This window comes from Falco cherrug, chromosome 4 (assembly GCF_023634085.1).
Source record: "Falco cherrug isolate bFalChe1 chromosome 4, bFalChe1.pri, whole genome shotgun sequence".
Classification (NCBI taxonomy): domain Eukaryota; kingdom Metazoa; phylum Chordata; class Aves; order Falconiformes; family Falconidae; genus Falco; species Falco cherrug.
Window position 1 is genome coordinate 1,557,551 of NC_073700.1, and position 19,748 is coordinate 1,577,298.

The following is a 19,748-nucleotide window of genomic DNA, read 5'->3' on the forward strand; positions in this document are numbered from 1 at the left end:
TGAGGGCACAGGAGCCCTCACGCCCCTTCAGGGGATGCTTCTTCACACTATGCTAAAGGACCATACCTGGGCAAGCCTCCGAAGCAGCAGCTCTGACGATGGGCGATTCCAGTCAAGAAAGATCTCTGGCGCCAGTGTGACGGTCATTTCCAGCACCCTGAGCAAGCTCACCGACAGGTCAAAGCAGGTGGCACACACTTTCAGCTGGCGGCTGTCCACAAAGTTCCTCTCCAAGCGCTCTGCTGCCTGCTGGATCTGCCAAGCAATGGAGACAGCTTAACAAAGTGCCCCTTCCCAAAAGGAGGGCCACGACTCCCAGCCCAGCTCAGCTCCTATGCACACCAGGGAACCACTGCACACCCAACCCCAAGAGCTGTGTCTTGAGAACCTCATGCATGTAGGACACAGGCACCCATCGAGTGCCGGACCCCACAGCCCTGGGCGGCACACTTACCTCCTGAATCATGCCAATGAACTCAGAGAAAGCCCAGTTCAGCTGATTGAGGACACTGTTGAGGAAGCTGGGGGCCAGGTCACGGTCGCTGCGGAGCAGGTCTGCCATGTGCCGTTGCAGCAAGGTGGAGGGACATGGCTCTGAAACCAGACAGCAACAGCTTCAGTGGCCTGGTCTCGGATCAGCTGTGGGTGGGTGGCAAGGGCAGGCTGGGAGCCCGATCCTGGGCTTGATAAATGTTGGCTTGTGTCTTACAGTAAGCAGAGATGGCAGGGCACTGGGATCTGGGGTGCGAGGACTATTCCGAGCAGCAATCTTGCCTGTTGGGCCTCCAAGCACTTCTTTGTAATGCCAGCCTGAATTAACCAGGGAAGAGCCCTGTGTGCTCACCGCTGCCCACATGCACAGGAGACTGCCCTGCAGCTCAGCATCCCTCCTGCTCAGCTCTGCAGAGACCCACAGTCAGCTCAGCATTAACTGTTCCTGATACCAGTGCAGCAGCAGCTGCCCAGAGCCAGCGCGGCCACCCCTGGCCTCACACGGCCGTGTCTGTCTGTCTGGGCAGGAGGGCACCCAGTAAATCCCACTCCTGAGAGGCTTCTGCATAGAGCTGGGGCGGGCTCTCCCTTGGCAGGCTCAGGGAGAGCTGCCCACGCTCCCCAGCCAGGTTCAGCCCAAGCACAGACGTGTCCTTGTGACAAATGGCATCTCACCTCCAGGCTTTTTCACTATCAAGAGCACAGACGGAGTCGGACCCACCAGCTGGGAAACACAGTCAGGGCTGCGTGGGGCACTGGCCCCCATGGATGGGCAGGGAAACGAAGAGGGCACAAATGGGATGGATAGTTATCACCAGCAGAAGGACCCGCTGCCAGTGAGAGACGCACAAAAACATTCAACACTACGACGGAAGGGTATCAGAGTTCAAAGCACAGGGTAAAATTCAGGGCATGGAGAAAGAAACTTGAGCAGACTTACCAAATACAGGGGAAAACCCTGGACTATCTACTTTTCCTACTACTAGAAGGTATTAGTAAGTAAAAGCGGGTGGAAACTACAGCAGCACCAGCACTGCAGTGCCCAGAGGAACAAGCCATGCTGTGACTGCAGAAGGTCTTTGAGGTGGCAGCCTGCTCGAAAGGCCAGCACGGGCAAAGGAAACACAGGGTGACCTCCATCATATCCCCAGGGACTGAGAAACAAGGCATAACTACAGGTAGATTGCTAGCTGGGATTAGCAAAGCCAGAAGGGGATGGCAGGAGACATTCAGCTCAAATGGGAACAGGATAAATTATTCTTAATACCCACTAGCAAGTTCAATGACTTCTGTTGTTATGGAGGACATGTGTTGATGTCTCATAGTGCATAAACACTCAGGGCAGGCCAACACCCTGGCTTTGATCCTGCCTAAAACTACATCTTTTGGAGGGATTTCATCACAACCAATGTCTTAGATGTCCTACTCCCATCCGCAAATACCTTCCCAGCCCTTGGCTACACAATGGCCCAGGGACTGCCCAAGCCAGATGTCCTTTTTATGTCTGTAGTGGTCCTCAGTGGACTTCTTGCCCAGTGTCCCCTGAAACTGTATAAGCCTTTAGTGTTGAATGTGTCCTGGAGCAACATTTCACAGCTCAGTTGTGTGTGGCAGGAGGAATTTGGATTTGAGCTTGGTGCCTACTCACTCTATTTGATAATATTTATTCTCTGCAACCCCCTCCCCTGTGGGAGAGACAGTGAGATGCTGCTTTCCAGTCACTTCTTCCAGCCAGCCATGATTGCAGACCTCTACGATAGTCCCAGCCTGTGCAGTTTCTCATACAGAAATGCACATCTTTGTTCTCTTTGCCATCCCTTGCTGAGCCTTGCTGGTTCTCCCAGTTTTTCTTTGGAGAGGTGGAATCAGAAGTGCACACAGTATCCAAACCACAAGCATGTGCCACATTTGCACAAAGGCATAATGTGGTTTTGTTTTTGTTCTGTTTTCCTTTCCTCATAATTGCTGTTAAGTAATTTGTTCCTCTGAGTGGGCATCAAGTTGATATTTTTCAAAAGATTACAATAGGATGACAGCTCAAGGATAACCCTTCTGTAAGAATTACAGTTCAAGATCCTCAGGAACTTGCTGGTCACAAGACATAAGTGGAGAAGCTCAGGAGTCAACAGTGGAGCCTATTTCATAGTCTTTTCTGTCAGTGATGGACAGATGCACACCCCTATCAAATCTGCAGATGACACTAAATGAAGGGCTTTGTCCGATGTCCTAAAGGCACCTGAGAAACTCAAGACTGTGACGAAAAACCCGATCACATTAAACAAGGAGAAAATTCTGCATGTGGGGAAGAATGACCCCAAGTATCAGTCCTGGCTGGGAAACAATGGTCTGGACACCACTGAGGGGGTTATGGAGGATAGCAGCTTGAACAGGGCATAGGTGAGGGCTCTCACTACAGCTGAGAGGTGGGTGATAGCAGGAGGATGTGCTCAGCGGATCAAGGGGACGTGTCACCCTTCTGCTTGGCCCTGCAGAGGTCACACCGGAAATACCATGGTTCTTTTCTCAGAAGGGTGCATAGACAGGTCCCAGGGAGCCTACCCTGCAGTCTTGTCTCTAAGGTTTATGCTCAGCTCACAACACACTGATTTTTGATCACATTTTCTACTCACATTCACTACTGTACACCTGGCAATGCTGAATTCCATCTCTGTTTTGTGTCCCAGTCACTTTTGTAGGAAGGTCCTTATGTAGGATTAAGTTTTTTGTGCCTTTTTTTCCCCAGCCTCCCTTCAACGTGCAAAAAGTGCTTTTTATTAAAACTGCTGACATATTAGCTACCTTCCAGCCCTCAAGTACCAAATCAGTTCTAGGCAAGGATCACCGCTACTCATAGATGAGCTCTGCAGGTTGTCCTGTTGGTCTGTTGCGAAAGCCTCTTTTACCAACATTTCAAGTCAGGACAGATTGCAAAATGAATTGCCCAGCCAAAGTCTACCTCATTTGAAGGAAGCTTTGGCTTTTTGAAGGATGCTCTTACACTTGTAATAACTTGCTTTATCCTGATTTTCAGCCAACGACTATTTCCTCATGGTACTTTTCCAATAACTTGTGTGAATTTTCTCCAAACCTCCGTTCTTAAATGCTTTCCCTACTGCTGGCAAAGACTGTGCCAGTCTATAAAAGCATTAAAAAGTGGTGCCTCTTGTCAAACTCCTCCACAGTTATGTAGTTTTTCTAAGGTTTTAAGTTAACGCCAGGAAACAGTGGACTTCCTTGGCTTTTGTTGCTCCCAACAGGATTCTGTATCTGAAGATGCTGTGATCACTGCTGCTCTTTGAAAGCATCATAAGGCAATACAGAAAAAGCAGCTTCATCTGTTGCATGAGTTCCCAGATCAGTTTCTCCATGGGGCAGTGATTAGGTGGTATCCATAAACCTAGCCCTGGTGTCTTCATTTGCAAGATGTTCACCTTTGCTGAGGCATTTCCACCCACCTCCTTCACGTCTCGGCTACCACTGTCCTCCTGGGTAATGATACATCCCTTATGTGCGCCACTTCAGACAGGGACATCATTTCATAGGGACCCTGTGGATATGAATGCTCACTGAGGTGCTTACTTTCTTGATTCTGGCAATAGTATGTCATTAGTGTTTCTAAAGCTTGTAACTCCCTAACACAAAAGCCACTCAATCTTGGCTTAGCCTTCGTTATGACAGATAAAGATCAGTCATTGGAACAGAAATTGGTGGTTTTCTAAGGCCAGAAATTTTGACCTCAATACATTTAATGTGGGCAGCAGAGCATGACCCCAAGCAATTATAGATGTATCTGATGTTTCCACAACAGAAACTTCCTCACAAATAGATAAGCAAAGTGATCAGAGGGGAAAAAAAAAATCTAGGTAGGGGAGAAATAATGAATAAAACCACAGAGTTCTTTAAGAAGATTATTAGGCAGCCAGGAAGCCCTAGTGCTACAGCAAGCACTTGGGTTAAAGGGTTCAGACCAGGATGAAGGAAAGACATAAGTTAAAATGTAAAAGATAAAGTGAACATAATCAAACATAGCCAGTGGTTGATGAAAACAAGGAGAAAAGGGGTAATAGAAAGAAAGGACATAAAAGCAGCATCCATGACTAACCATGCCACATGAAATGTTTCCTCAACTACAGGAAAAAATTCTAGCAGAATTATTAAAAAAAAAAGTAGTAATGGGAGAAAATCTAACAGTAGCAGCGGGTCATTAATAGACAGAGTTAAAAATTAATAAAGCAGATGAAGTGGAAGACTTCAGTAAGTGCTCCTGCTAGATAATTGTCAAGAAGTAGCGTCATGTACTTTCATCACAGGAAGATAATTACGTACTTTGTAGCTTGCTAATGACCCAGGGAGATTTATAACAGGGCTATGTGTGAGACTTCTTGGCCAGAAACCCAAGGGGGTCTCTGGACACTGCAGCATTTACAGTAGAGCTGGGAGCACAGAGGAGGAAAGCCCCAAATGGACCAGATTCAGAAACAAAGTAGTTCCACCCAATGCTAATCTGAGTGTTTGAAAGGATCCAGACATAGATGTGAAACAGCCCCCACGCAGTTGCTGTGGCTGTTGGACTGACGAAACAGCAGTGAAAGAGGTAATCTGGGGATGCAGCGATCCACATCACTGGCAAACTGCACCTTTCAAAGTATTTAGAGAGGATCAAACAGAACATTGCAGGGTGAGGCAGAAGGAAAGCAAGTGTCAATCAGGGGCTGAAATATCAGTAAGGTCAAGTGCAAGGCATCAGGATGCCCCAGCACGCACCTGGCACTCATTGCATGCCTCCAAAGCAAGGCACTGGCAAACAGGCTAATGCAAGTTTTGGCTCCGTGACTGGCAGATCAGGGAGGTGTTCCAGCTAGCATGACACTGGCACCTCTGGGGCTGTTAAAAACATGGGAAGGGTGAACATCGGGGTGGCTCCGAAAAGCAAAACCTCTTCCTCAACAAGGTACAGAGGCTGCGCTTTTTTTTCACCATTAAAAGGGACCAAGAAGTGAGTTTACCCTGGTACATAAGTACTTTTGAAGAATAAAATGTTGTCACGTACAGAGCTTAACCCAGCAGAGAAAGGCAGAGCAGCAGCATCGAAAGGCAGGAGATGAGGCTACACACATTCCCATCAGGAAAAAGTGATGGATTTATTTCTGAGGGTGAGGAGCCATGATCAGAAGGACTCGGACAACTCAACTACCACCAGCTGATGCTTCTGGTGTCAGTTTGAGAAGGACTTCTTCCTGAAAGACCTCTTTAGCTTGGGCAATTTGCTGGACTTGGGACGTGGGTGAATTCTCTGGCCCACGTTGCAAAACAGCTCAGCTAGATGATCTCATGGTGCCATCCACCTACCCTCCACCGCTGATGGATGTGTGGGCAGAAAGCCTGGGGCAGAGGAGCCCTATGCTGCAACCTGAAGCCACCCTACAGCTTGGTAAAAGCAAGACAGGCTGGGCCTGGCACAGGGCCAGGGCTGCTGCTCACCGTGTGCGTGCCGTAACAGCACCCAGCCTTGCCTACAAGCCATGATGAAAGCAAAACAAGTTTCTACAGCAGCTGCCAAACAGAACTGCCCCTGCCTCTGAACACAGTCCCTGTCTGCTGTCAGGAGCCAAGCTGGAGGCAGAGCCCTGCCTGCACAGGAGCTGTTTGGTGTCAGTGGGCTAAGGAACAACTGAGGGAGCAAGCAGGAGCACACACAGCCTTCCTGAGCCTCTGCCCCTCCCCGGGCTAAGCCAGGCAGCCATCTCACTGCTCACCGTCGGCGAGCAAGGGCAAAAGGCAGCGTAGGTGGTCTGTGCTCTGCATGTTTCATGGACATGGTGAGGCAGCGCCAGCACAGCTTCCCCGCCTGCACGGAGTCCTCCAAGGAAGCATCCCCAAAGCAGGACAAAGCTGGAACACCAGAGAAGATGCATTTGCCCAAACTCCCTTCAGACTGGCCTGCAGAAGCAGACCCAGAAAAACAGGGATTTCTTTCAGCTTAGCAGTTTGTCCCATTGTCCCTGCCAATGCTCAAATTGCAAACAAGGTGAAGACTGATGGGTGGGAAGGCAAGGGGGTCATCTCCTCCTCCTTCCCTTGGCAGTATCGCAAGGACACCTCTGAGTCCCCTGTCACTCTTCAAATAAATCAGCATTCATTATTGATTTGGTTGTGCCTTAAAATATCAATCCCAGGAGCAAGGCCCCAGTAGCCAGCCCAGCCCACTCCAGGCTCAGACTGTGTGGAGCCACCCAGAGATGGACGGAGAGAGGCCTTGAAAGCTGAGGAACTCTGCTCCTGCCCTAGAGCTCCCCGAGATGCGGGGAGCTGGGTCACTGCCCCACGGGACTGGTGGCAGCCACTCAGGGGCTTGCTTGTGCAGTAGGAGGGAGAGGGGATAGTCATGAGGTCCCTCCTGCCTGTGTACCAGGGCTTCCCCATCGTCCTCCAAGGACCAGAGGAACCCAAGGCTGGCACAGCCTGTGGCAGGGCTCTGCCCCCAGAGGTAACCCTGATAAAAGAGGCACAAGAGCTCGTCCATGGTGCAGCCACAGAGCCTGCCATGGGGGCACCAGCCTGCCTGGCATCTCCCAGGGACGTAACCAAGAAAAACGATCACTGTGTGAAGCCCTCTGTCCCCCAAAGAAGGGTCTCTCTAGACAGAAGAGGGGAAGGAGGGAGCTCTCTAAAGCTATTTCACCAGACAAGAGAGAGTCACACAACAAACTTACTCTGGAAACTAGCAACAGAGAGATCTCCTGGGCACCCACGGGCAGGAGAGAGAAAGAGAACAAGGGTGCTGTTAAAACACAGACAGGCAGCTCTCCTCACCGGACGGGGCTCAGTGCACACCTCCACATGCCACCTGCCCCTGTCAGGCTGCAGCACCCACCGCCACCCACCCCCGCACAGCTCTCCAGGCGCTAGGTCTGGCACAAAGCCTTTTCCCCAGCAGAGCGGGGTCAGAAATGTACCCAGACAGGCCCAGACCCTGCAAGGGTGAAGCTGGGGACATGTTCTTCAGCTCAAGAAAGGTACCTTTTTCTCCCCACATCTTTCTCAGCCGGACCAGAGCCGAGGAACTGTTCCATTTGGTGACAGCGCTGAGAACCAAACCGCAGTGCCAAAGGCAGGACAGGCTCTGCCAGGCTCCAAGCGAGATGCCTCGTTAAAACACTTGCTGCTTGCAAACTTTTCCAGTGCCCTGCCTCCGTGGGCACCCACTCCCTCTCACAGGGCACCTACTGCTTGGCACACTCACCAACTCTTCCCCACAGCAGCTTCTCACTGTGGACATCAGAAAGCCTTCTCCGAGGCTTACACTGTGGGGTAAAGCTCTGGTAAGGATGCAGGCCTGGGCCTCTCTCCTCTCCCTTGAAGGGCAGAACCCCTCCTCTTGACGGATCTAACTCACCACCCGGCAAGCAGAAGAATTACCAGCCAGTGCAGAGCGCCTGGGGATGTCCAGGAAAGGAAATGCTGACTGCAAAGATCAGGTCTAGATGTTTGGCCAGGATCCCCCTGCTTCAGCAGCCATCTTACTAGCTGGCCTGGCCCGTAGTAGGGAAGGCTGCTAGGGAAGAGGCTGGTCCTCCCTCAACACCCACCATAATCCCAAGCACCCGTCCCCTGCTCCACTCACTCTGCAGGCTGGGGAGGCTGGCGTCCTCAGGCTTGGTTTTCAGCAGGTGTGGGAGCCGTGTGTACCTGTACCCGAAGCCACAGCCCTGATAAAAGAGATAAGCGAAGATCTGAAGAGGCTGGAAAACAGTTGGGTTTTGCTGCTACTGGAAAGTGAAATACTCAGTGTCTAACCAGCCCCAGACACTGAGAGGGGCAGGGATGCAGGATGCTCACCCGCCACAGTCTGACGAGGATCCAGTTGGTCTGTGCCCAGGGTCGCTGCTCATAGGGAGCCAGGAGGTTCTTCATCATGGAGATCCGCCTGCCAGACAAGGACATAAGTCATCCCAAAGGGTTTGGGGACAGGGGGTTAAACAGGACACAGAGTAGCACCCATGGAGTTGGGGCAGAGCAAAGCCACTGGTATAAGGGTGATAGAAGGCTCCCAAAACAACTCCAGCACCCTGCTGCGCTCCTGGACCCTCAGCAGTGCTCGGCAGCCCACCTGCTCTCCCACCCGGCCTTGCCACCACCCCAGCCCTGCCCCAGCTCCTGGGGAACTGGCAGGGCAGCACTTACTGCTCTTCTGGGATCCTCTCTACAGCACGCAGCGAGTGGGGGTAGCAGACGTAGCTGGCCAACGCCTGCATCAGGGAGTCCCGGATGTCTGAGGAGGAATGAGAAGGGACTAGGCCAGGCACCCAAGGACACGTAGTGTACCAGGGAGCACCTAAACACCAGGGGCTGGGAGGAACTGACCCTCACTTGGAGAGGCACACTGTCCCAGCTAATGTGAAAAGCATGCTTATGCTCAGGCAGCTAAGGAATAACCCCAAACTGGACATGCAAGTAGCTGGGACATGAGTCCTGCTCTCAGAAGGGTACCCTAGGTCATGTAACTACCCTGGAATAAGAAATAAGCAGGACACACCATACAAGGGCAGTGCCCAGCCTCTCTTTGTATGTGGAGGCATAAAGCACTCAACAGATTCAGCACATAGATCCCAACAGAAATCTAGTGAGCCACTGGCAGCGGGATGGGCCAGACCTGCAACATTATCACCCCAAAGCAGAGGGATGCAGCTTTACCCGTGCCCACAATCCTTGAGTCAGCAAAATGCTTGGCCAGGATGGCAGCGAGGCGCATCAGGGTCTCTTCATAGCCTGCAAAGAGGAGGGAGCAGGGGTCACACCAATGGCTTGATGGGCAGCCCTGTGGTCCCAGCATTCTGGACATGGCACAGGCCACGGAACTCATTCCTGCCACAGCTAGCTGCAGCTTTGTTGTGCATCTAGCTGTCAAAACAGACAGCTGGGAAAACATATTAATCTCCAACAGAGCCTCTTACCTCAGTCTGTAGATTCTGTTCTGAAACAGTTACTCAGAGAAAGATAAAACCACGCAACTGAGTCAGACAGCAAGGGAGAGATGCCTAGTGCAGAAGAGGCTGAGCCACACAAATAACACCCTAGATCTATGCACAAAAGCCATGTCCAGCCTGAAGAAATCTGCTACCGCTCAGTTCTGCTGCTCCCTGAACAGCAGGCACAGCCCCCACTTAATGGATGTGAACGCTTTAGCTATGTCTTGTTAGCGGGAACAGAAACTCTTCTTACCTTCCTGGGCTTTGGAAAGCACAGAACAATTTGCTTAGAGCTCAGTGGGATCACTTAGCCAGGAAAAGCACAGAACGTGCACAGAGGGAATCCACCTAAACACAGACTCTTGGCATCAAGTGGCTGGTCATCTCCAGAGGAACAAATCCAAATCCCAGGGGGATTTGAAAAGCAGTTCCAGTTATTCCTGCACTCATGACACATCTTCCACTCAGAAACCAACACGCAGGGGCACACGTTGCTGGGGCAATCACATCTTCCAGCATCCCAGCCCATTCCTGGTACCTTCTTGGAAACAAAATCCACAGCTGCCGGTGATTTTCACTACAGCCAACACTGTGACAGCTTCAGGCAAGGCATGGGCTCCCTGCCTGAGCGCAGCCACAGCCATGGCTCACCAGTGGGTGAGTACGTACTCAAGGAAGAGCACTCAGTGCCTGCTCCACAGCACACAGACAATATACTGATGCAGCACATCACAACCAGGAAAGGACACAGAAGGGATGATGCCCAGCTACCACTGCTTCACCATAAGGATGTGGCTTGCTTTATACTTTATCAGGCCAGAATCCCTTTACCTGGAAGTTCCTCCATGCTGTTTACAGGGCTGAAGTAGTTCTTGAGTGCGCTGTAGCTGTTCATAGCCACACTGAGGTAGAACTCTGGCATGAAAGCAAAAAGTGAGCCCGTCCTGTCACCATGCTCGATGGTGCGGATGCACACTCGCAGCAGCCAATATACATCCTGCATCTTCTCCTGGCCAGAGAGAACATAACAATCCCCATTTGGTTTTGTCCAGCTTCTCTTCGGAGAAACACAACAATCAGCACCACACCTAGACCTCAGAAGCATCTCAGTGTCTGAGATGTTCCTCAGACCGCTGCTCTAAGTTCATTAACCACATCAGTGCCATTCAGTCTTCTCACAGAGCCACAGAAGCATCAGGTGGAAGGAATGATCAGAGACGTCTACACCACCTTCAAACTCTGAGGGCAACCATTATCGTGACATCAGATAAACTGTGGCTTTGTCTCACTGAGCCTTGAAACCCTCCAAGAACTACTCCTTGGTAGGGCATATCTGATCACACAGGCCTGATCATAAAAAAGGCATGGTAGTTTTTACTCCAAGGACACTGGCTGAAGGAAGGCAGGCAGCAGCAAACACAGCATAAATTTGCTGGAAAGAAAGCTGGTCCTTTGTAGGAATTAGATGGGAACAGGCTGAAAGCTCATACCAACTCGGATCTTTGCAATAGGCAGCCAAAGACTTTCAGATTCTGTGCCAGCCATTCAACCGGATTTACTGTCCTGAGGAACATTGGCCTCTTGCATCTCTAAGCAAAACTCAGGGGGTTCTAAATTAAAACCAGGAAATTTAGAGCCTCTACATAACATTAAGCTATAAAAATCAGCACCAACAAAGCCATAATAAGACAAAATATTATTTCATGTCCTGCAATGCCAAGAAATATCACAAGCAATAGCTATTTGCATATGGAGGAGGGGTACACTCCTAACGACAACAAAAAATTAAAATCAGATGTGCAGATAATTTCATTTGCTTAGTGGCTTTTCTAAAGTATGTTGCTAGCACCTTTGGGAGATTTACATGGGTTTCCTCTTTAAATTAGACTGAACCAGTGCAAATCAACTAAATTGACTAAAAGACATCTTTATCTCAACAGTGACACACACCTCAGCTGAACTGTTGCTTTCAGGATAAAAACCAATTGTGCAGAAAACACTAAGGTAATGAGCCTTGATAACCTCAAAACATCATTTCAGGTATTGCCAAGCTAGAAGAAAGTCTACACCAAGAGGAAACAAAGATGTGATTACCTACAGTGTGATGGATAAACACAGCGTTGTAAGAAAATAAGCTGAAATGGTCTGCCCACGGGAATGTTTTGAAGGCAGGATTATCTGCTTTAAAACTAAGAGTGTTTTTAAGCTGTAGCACTCCCTTTCATCTAACCTTCAGTCCTTCAGCTCAGAATAAACTAGTGACTAATTCCCCTGAGGATGGAGCAGCCTTTCCTGTGCTCTGACACCCCAGTGCAGAGCAGGACTTCACCTCCAGACAGAACCAGTTTCTTTCTCTCCATCAGCATCAGCAGTGCCTGCAACACTCACACAGATGTGTCCCCTCCAGTGCACGCAAGTCCCAGCGATGGAGGAACCCGCTGGGTGGATGGCTCCATTGGGAAACAGCAGGGACCTGTGATGGCTGTGAGATGGAGCCCTGAAGGTACAGGCAGTAAGTACAGACAAGCTCCTCCATGTAGCCACGTTCTGCTCAGACCAAGCTCGCTCAGTTCTTGGGGTGCATTTCACAGCCTGAGCCAGTTAGTGAGGACAGGAGCACAAGCAGGGAAGGCTGTAACCTTCACTCCCAGGTGCTGCTGGTTCATCCAGAAAGGTGACCCCACACTCCTGATGGGAGGCAGGCACCTGTGTTTAATATGACAATAGATCATCTAGAGACACATTTAGTGTTTCCACTAGGGCCACTGCAGCGATACCTGCAATGGACATAGGTAATGCCCTTCAGCCTTCCAAGAGCAGTCTGGGAATAAAGGTCTATTTTCTGGCAAGCATGGGCTATGCTAATGCAGATGGAGAGCTCCTGCAGCACAGCACTGCGCCTTGCAGTCCTGCTCTGGGAGTGAAGCAAGGGACGAGCAAAGAGCTCATGAGTCAGGATCAGCCACTGCAGCTCTGCCAGACATGTTCACAGAATACCACTCTGCTCCTCCCTGTTTACATCCTGGGATACACGCAGAGACCCTGCTGCCACCACATGTTCAGGGAAACATCTTCTTCCCCAGCACAGAAAAGCTACAAACAGAGATGGGGCAAGGCAACGGGTAAGGGAAGACAGGAGATCATTGGAGCGTAACAGCAAAACTGCTCATGAGAAAAGAGACCAGAGACTTTATCCTGGAAAACGGTGCATGCAGGGAAAAAGGGACAACCTGTGCAAACAGTCACTGCATTATTACTAAATGCAGAATGCAGTCTGTCTATGTGGGAACCAAGTAACAAAGGGGAGAACACCTCAACAAAACCCACTAGGCTTGGATCCCGCAGATTTCAGGAAGCGCAGCACAACTGAGCCCCCCCTGTGAAATGCAGGACAGCTCAGGAAAATGGTTCACAGTAGCTTCTACCCTCTAGACACATCCTGAAAACAGAACCTCCCTCTGACCTGCACCCTTCTGTCTGTGCTGCAGAGGCCTGATGCCCCAAGGGAAAGCCTACGGCACCACACACAGCTCAGAACAGGCTGGGCTGTGTCCTAACAAACCTTACAGGACCAAGCCTGGGACAGGAGGGGGTCCAGGCCTAGGAAGGCATCTCTGATGCACAAGAAGGGAAAAACAAGCCTCAGAGATCATTGGCATTGATCCAGCATCAGGGAGAATGACACTTGTGACATGTGAGCCAAGCAGCACCGATACAGAGGTACACTTCTCGATCTCCTCTGAGCTGCTCACATTATGCTCCTGCCCACCTTTGAATAAATGGTGACATTTATCCAAGCAAGGCGTCGGCTTAGGTGATTGAGTTTCTCAGAGAAGACCTTTTGGCTCTTCAGCAGCTCCTCATGGATGTCTCTCCTCTGAAAAGAGTGCAGAGATGTGAGAGCAGACGTCACTGCCATTTATAGCATCTTCTTTCAGAACTGGACAAACAATTCAAAAGCAGATACCACCTTGGGGCTAGCTAGGGAGTATTGGCAGGAAGGAAAGGGGTCAGCAGCCTTTCTGAGGAGGGAGTGGTCATCAGTGCTATGAAGAGCACTTATCAGTCTCAGCTGCAGCCCACAGGGCCTGATGTGGATGCTGGTCCAGTGTGGGCAGCAGCTTTAGAGTCAACTACTGTCAGATACTTTTTTAATGCATCATCAGATCCAGCTGCTGGAGACTAAGTCTAATAGGACAAATGTGTCCCCAGTCCAGCACTGGAAAGTCCCCACCCCAGGAGACCGGCTCCAAGGTATCTGCAGCACATGGAGGTTTGGAAGCTGCCACGACTTGTCTGGGAGAAGCTGAAGCAGTCGCTTCAGTCCCTCTGTTCCTTGAGGCAGTGGTACAATGGGTTGGCATGGTATGAAATGCAGCTGACAGCTCCAGGCATGGGTTACTACCCCATCCAAAACACTGGCTGCTCCAAGGCTAGAAATCACCCACTCTCTGTGCTTCACCCTTTTTGTCAGAACCTGAAGCTGTACAAGAGAAGGAAGCTGGAGTCCAGAGACACTTACCCTCTTCGGGCAGCGGCTGATTTTTTCCTCTGTGTCTTTCAGTGCCATGGCATATTCATTCACATCATCTGACACACCAACCATCTGAAAAATAGTAGATTCCAACAATAAATGAGGGTATTTTTTTCCCTAGTCATACAAGCTTGCAACAAGATCCCTCACAGGGGTGGGGAGAAGGAAAGGGCACACAGTCACTAAATAAGCAGAAAACAGAGGGTCGGTGTAGAAGCATGGACATTGAGGGAACAGACTCCTGCACAGCATGTGCCACTTACCTTCCCAAGCTGCTGGTGGACGCTGAGGTTGTACATCATCACTATCCCATCTAGGACTTCCAGGAGGGAGTTCTCTGTGATGGGCTGGTCTGGCTCCTCTGGGGGTCTGCCCAGTAAGAGACCCTCATTTCCATGGCTGCCTTCAACTGCAATGCATCCCCAAGACAGGAGAGAAGTTCTCAGCAAGGCATTTTGGCACCTCAGCTTCTGCCTGCACCTCTCTGAAGCCAAAGCCCTGCTGTGCCTCTGTTACACAGTGCTCCTTCCCAGTGATTCACTAAATACACTCACACACCATTCCCATCTCACTGCCTGCATCAGGCTGACCTGCCAGAACTGTTCAGAGCCAGACCATGCAAGTCCTGCTTCTTCAAGCCTTGTACATGCTTCAGAAGCCTGCCTGGCCCAACCCAACAGCAATGGTGCTGCTACTGCACACATCATCCTCTGGCTGGTCTGCGTTCAGAGGAAGTGGGGCCGCAGCTGCCTCTGAACTACCTCCCTGCAAAGTCTCACTGCACTTGCAGGAACCAAGGCAGCATCTCCTTAGACAGAGAGAGTGACAGCATCACCAGTGTCATGTTCAGGATAGAAAAGTGGTTAACTGTGGACTTGTGGGTGGCAGCATGCCCTGGGAATGGGAAAGAGCAATACTGGCAGTAAAGAGATCGGATTCCTCTTGAAAGTACTGGGAGATGGAAGATGCCATTCTCTCAGGAACCACCTTGGCCATGCCAGCATGCAGCGGAAGTACTCACTGTCCTCCTCTGTCCGCTGCTCCACACTTAGTGTGCGCACTTTGATCTTCTCCAGGGTGCCAAGAGGCCGCCGCGGGTTCATCAGACTGACAGCTGCTGTGCTGAGGAAGCGGTTGGCACGGCCCAGGGTTGGGGAGCTGAGCCAGCCAGGTCTGGCAAGAGCTCCACCAATGGCCAGGGCAGCAGAGGGACGCTGAGACTGAAAAGAAATTAAGAGAGAAACAGTTCTAGCTGTTTAGCTGCCCACTCTTCCACCCTTGTCCCTGCAAGGATGTTGGTATAGATGCACAGTGGCCACTGGAAGGTGAGCTGGGCCAGCAGTGCCAGGTTAGCAAATGGATATTCCTTCCTCTAAGGGCACATGCCAGGTACAAGCAGCAGATCTGCACAGCAAGAAGCTGCTCTGTCTGCAATTGCCTTGCACTCTTTCAAATGCAAGCACAAGAGCTGCCATGGAGGGGAGGGGGCATAATCAGATCAGTGGGTAGTGAGAGAGCAGAGTAAAGGAAATTTTGCTGCTCAAACTTGGTGCATCTAGGATCTTGCTGATCTCTAGTGACACTCATGCAAGCGCAGCTGTTTTATCTGGTTGTCCATGGAATGGTTACAATCCTGGCCCAGACACTGCCTTCCTCTAAAGCAAAGTTTTTCTAGCCAGAGGCTGAGCTTGCTGCCCTGGCATCAGGGCCCCCGCAGGAAAATAACAGTACATGGCTCACCTGTGCTGCTGATGTTGCGGATTCCTCATCTTCATCAAGATCGTCCATAGTCACTGCTTGCAGCTCCGCAGGGTCGATCAGGACATTGGCTTTTGCAGCCAGGTCATCTGCACAGAGAACACCGAAGCAGCTGTGAATACAGGAGTCACCCTTTGCATCTCATAAGGCAGCCCTAGACTCATCCTCTCTCCTGCTTCTTGGCAGTAAAGAAGCAGCCAGCAAAGCTGGCTGGTGCATCAGAACAAGCTCATCTTCCCTCCAGCTTCCTTACATAGGATAGGCCTGCCCTTGCTAAAGCAGCAGAGACCTGATGGGTGCTGCTCACCCAGGATCCATTTCTGTTCCTGGTCCTACCAGCAATAAATAGAATAACTGAGGAACCAGGAGACAACCACCAAGGCCAAACCAGTGCAGGGAAGGAAAATCAGGGCCTGAGACCATTTGTTAAGTATCCAGTTCTTCAATTCCGTCCTATGATATGTCCCCAAGGCACTAGGACTGAGACTCAGACCAGAAACCATTTTCAGCCCAGAAGAAGGCTGCACTGACAGCTATGCTGTACAATGCCTGAACATGTCCTCTAGTCCATAGCCCTGTCTTTAAAGCTGGCCAGGAAGACCTTGGTAAGAGACCAGAAGAAATTACATCATTCTTAAGTAATCTAATTTCGAACAGCCAGGGATTAATCTGAGACAGGGAAAATGGTCCTAATCTTGCAGATGCACTTGGGAAGGAGAAGAAAGATCTGAGCCAAAGGCAAGTGTCAGATTAGCCAGAAACCAGAGACAAATGAAGCCCAACAGGAAGGCAAGGGGTTTCTAACTCCTCCAAAAGGGAGGTTTTGAAAGCCTATTGCCAGAGTAGCATGGTGCATACAAACACACAGCTGCAGTACATACACAGGGTGGCTACTGCTTGCCTGAAGTGGTACAGCAAGTAAATCCTGGACATCCTTCACACCCAGCAGATGCAGGCTGACAGCCAGTGCTTTAACAGCTCCCAGCTCTTGGGTGTGGCATTCCCACACCACCTCCTTCCCTCCACCAGCCACACACCGAATTCAAGGATATAAACAGTAAACTGTTAACTTAAAGGATGCTCCACCCAAGAGGGATGGTGTCTTCTTCAGCATAACTTGCATTTCATTAAAATTCAAGTCTCTTCTCCTCGAATTTAATCACAATTCATTACCCCATGGCTCTCTCCCTGGGATGTCTCTTGGCTGAACTCCAGCCAGGACCTGGATGCAGGTATTGGAAATAAGAGCACTTACCTTTCAGAGTTTTCTTAAGATGAGACAGGAGACCTCCAAGTCGCTGAAGGTCAAAATAATCCACCTTCCCATTATAGAAGAGTTGAGGAGGGACATAGGCCTCTGAAGCAGAGAAGGAGGTTTGTTTTTTCTACGAGTCCCATGCACAGGATCCAAGCAGACATGTAAGCCCTCCTAAGACAGACTCCAGGGCTCAGCCTAGACTAACATTTAGTTACAACTTTTGTTGTCATAAAAGCACAAACCGTTAGGGCAGAGTTGATTGCCACAAGGAAGCGTTAGATCCATGGAGAAACAGGAGCAACCAATGGCCATGGACAAGCCTCCAAGTACTTCCTCCCTTCCAGCCACAGTCACTGAAGGAAACTGGACCACGGGAAAACTTAGTAGCTCTCCACCTGGCTACTCCAGCTCTTTCACTTAGTCCCATAGGGATGGTAAGGCACTTACTGAGTCTGGAGAAAGGGTCAGCCTCAAGTAAGGGAATGCCAAGCAGATCATGGCAGGACAGGCAAGATGGGATTTGACAGTGGGAAAGCAACTGGCACTGACTTGGTTTCCCCTTAATCCCACAGTCTGGGAACCACAGAAGCAAGTATTTCCCCCTAAACTTTGACTATGGGACCACTGAGCTGCCCTTCGACAGACCCATAATCAATACTCTGCTCTCTGCTCCAGAGCGGACAGGGGGAACTAGCAGGCAGTACAGCTGCCCCTCTGCGGGTCTCTGGTCTGGATGTTAACTGGAATAGGTCTGCACACAGGAATTTCCCAGGGTGACTGGGAACTACAGACACAGGATGGCAGAAGGCTCAAGCATCCACAAGAAACACAAAATTTCCAGCATCCTGGAGAGCACTGCCAAGAGGCAGACCCATGTCCTCATCACAGAAATGCCTTCAAAGCTTTTCCTCCAGGCCTTACCTTCACTGCTCAGCGTGGCAGGGGTTTTCGCCTTGTGGCCATCCCAGAAGAAACGCAAGGCAGCGATAAGCCGGTGCAGGAAGCACACCATGTACTCCGGTGGGCACAACACAGTCAAGTTCTAGGGCAAGAATGAGAGTTCAGCCATCAGGGCAGGTGTGAAAGTGCACTTAGCCCCAGCAGCCACATTGGGCAGGTAGAAACTTCAGCCTTGTGAGCAACTCTAGCTTCCAGCACTGGTAGAGAGCCCAGCCCTGGCAGCAGGCAGCAGCTTCCACCTCTAGAAAGTCCTGAGCACTGAAACAAGCTGATCTGACAGAGGAGGAAGGATACACACGCTCCACCATGATAGATGGGACTGATCACAAACACAGAGATGCAGGTGAAGAAAGGGCCTCCTGCAGCAGTGGATGCCTACCTCCCCAAGCTGCAGGCCAACAGCCTGATCCAGGGCCAGAACAGTCCTCACCCAGGCAGTGAAAAGGATGCCAAAGCCAGCAAGCCAGCTGTGGCAGAGCTCCCCACAGCCATGCTCCCCGAGGTTTTAGGAGGACATTCAGTTCCCACCTAAGGCTGTTCCCAAGGAGCACTTTCCTATAGATCACCGCATAGGACTTGGATAAGCTGCCTGGTTTCTAGCCTCAGGTCTTCTTCCTCCTTCCCACTCCCTGCCGTATCTAGACCTCAGCTGATCAACTGCTGGAAGCAGCGCAGCCAGAAGGGGAGAGTTCCCAGCCTGAAGATGCCAGAGGGCTCTCAGGGTGAGGCTTGCAGGAAGGCTGGCCCTCTGACTTACCCCTCTGTTGCTAGCGTTTTCCTGAAGAAACTTGCGGAATTTGTTTAGGAAGATGTATCTGGAGGCTTCCCCCTGGCAGGAGGAAAAGCAGGTAGATGGTAAATCTATGCCTTACAACTCCCATGATGTGGAGATACTTCATCAAAAGATCCACAGAGCACTTACTCCTCCTCTGTCCTTGTTATTCAGCAGCAGCTTCAGAATCTGAACCTGGAGACCTTCCACCACTAAAATGGGGACACACGTCTGCCATCAGAAAACAAGCACTGGAGAGCAAATACCCATATTAACCCCAATTGTAGTACCCTGTCCCCAGGAGAAAGGCTACCTCCTCAGCAGAGGGGGCCCAGGAAGAACCAGCGTCAGCAGAAAGCCATTCCCATCACTGAGAATTTTCTCCTCCGCCACCTAGCAATAAATTAATCCACAGCTGATAAACAATGCCTCTAAAGGGGAATTTTGATTTGCTCATGCCCCATGATGGGATGCTGCGGGTCTGTGCAGTGGGGTCCCAGCACTTGTAACCCCCGCAACAGGTAACAGCATGGCTGGTCCCCACCTCTGCAGCACAGCCTGTCCTGGAAGGAAGACAGCTGGACTTCGGGCTGTGAAGGGGATTTGGAAACAGCTCAAGAGTTGGTCTCCCTGGCTGCACAAGGTATGGGGGATCTTGGCAATTTCCCTCCTTCCTCACAGACCTTCAATGCGTTTCTTGAGCCGCTGGCAGCCTCTTTCATATGCCCGCCGCCTCAGTCTCTCCTCAGCACTCTCCTCCTTCACCTCCTTACTCTCCTTGCCCTGGTTGGGGGACAGACACAGATTAGTAGATCACTGCATGGGAAAAATGTCTTGCTAAATGGAGAGCAGAAACTCCCTGAAACAATGTGCCAGTGTGTGACTGTAGCTGGCAGCACACATAAACAGGCCTTCCCTGGCCTGGCAACAGGTAAGGGCAGGAGATCTTTTGAGAACACCCAAGTCAACCTGTAATTCCTTAGACTCTGGGAGACTCCCTTCCAA

The 19,748-nt window shown here is 50.6% G+C and overlaps 1 protein-coding gene across 1 annotated transcript in view; it reads right to left on the reverse strand.

Moving 5' to 3' along the window:
• The window catches only part of RNF123 (ring finger protein 123), a 51,827-nt gene that overhangs the window by 16,463 nt on the left and 15,616 nt on the right, over nt 1-19,748 (reverse strand). Inside the window, exons 16-32 of the mRNA XM_055708658.1 lie at nt 19,427-19,526; nt 18,894-18,955; nt 18,729-18,800; nt 17,933-18,053; nt 17,009-17,110; nt 15,736-15,842; nt 15,017-15,215; nt 14,259-14,404; nt 13,984-14,067; nt 13,231-13,338; nt 10,293-10,470; nt 9,187-9,261; nt 8,677-8,764; nt 8,332-8,419; nt 8,117-8,201; nt 455-594; nt 67-255 (exon numbers count right to left, since the gene is read on the reverse strand). Coding sequence (XP_055564633.1) covers nt 67-255; nt 455-594; nt 8,117-8,201; nt 8,332-8,419; nt 8,677-8,764; nt 9,187-9,261; nt 10,293-10,470; nt 13,231-13,338; nt 13,984-14,067; nt 14,259-14,404; nt 15,017-15,215; nt 15,736-15,842; nt 17,009-17,110; nt 17,933-18,053; nt 18,729-18,800; nt 18,894-18,955; nt 19,427-19,526 — 1,944 coding nt within the window. The remainder of the gene's footprint in view (nt 1-66; nt 256-454; nt 595-8,116; nt 8,202-8,331; nt 8,420-8,676; nt 8,765-9,186; nt 9,262-10,292; nt 10,471-13,230; nt 13,339-13,983; nt 14,068-14,258; nt 14,405-15,016; nt 15,216-15,735; nt 15,843-17,008; nt 17,111-17,932; nt 18,054-18,728; nt 18,801-18,893; nt 18,956-19,426; nt 19,527-19,748) is intronic.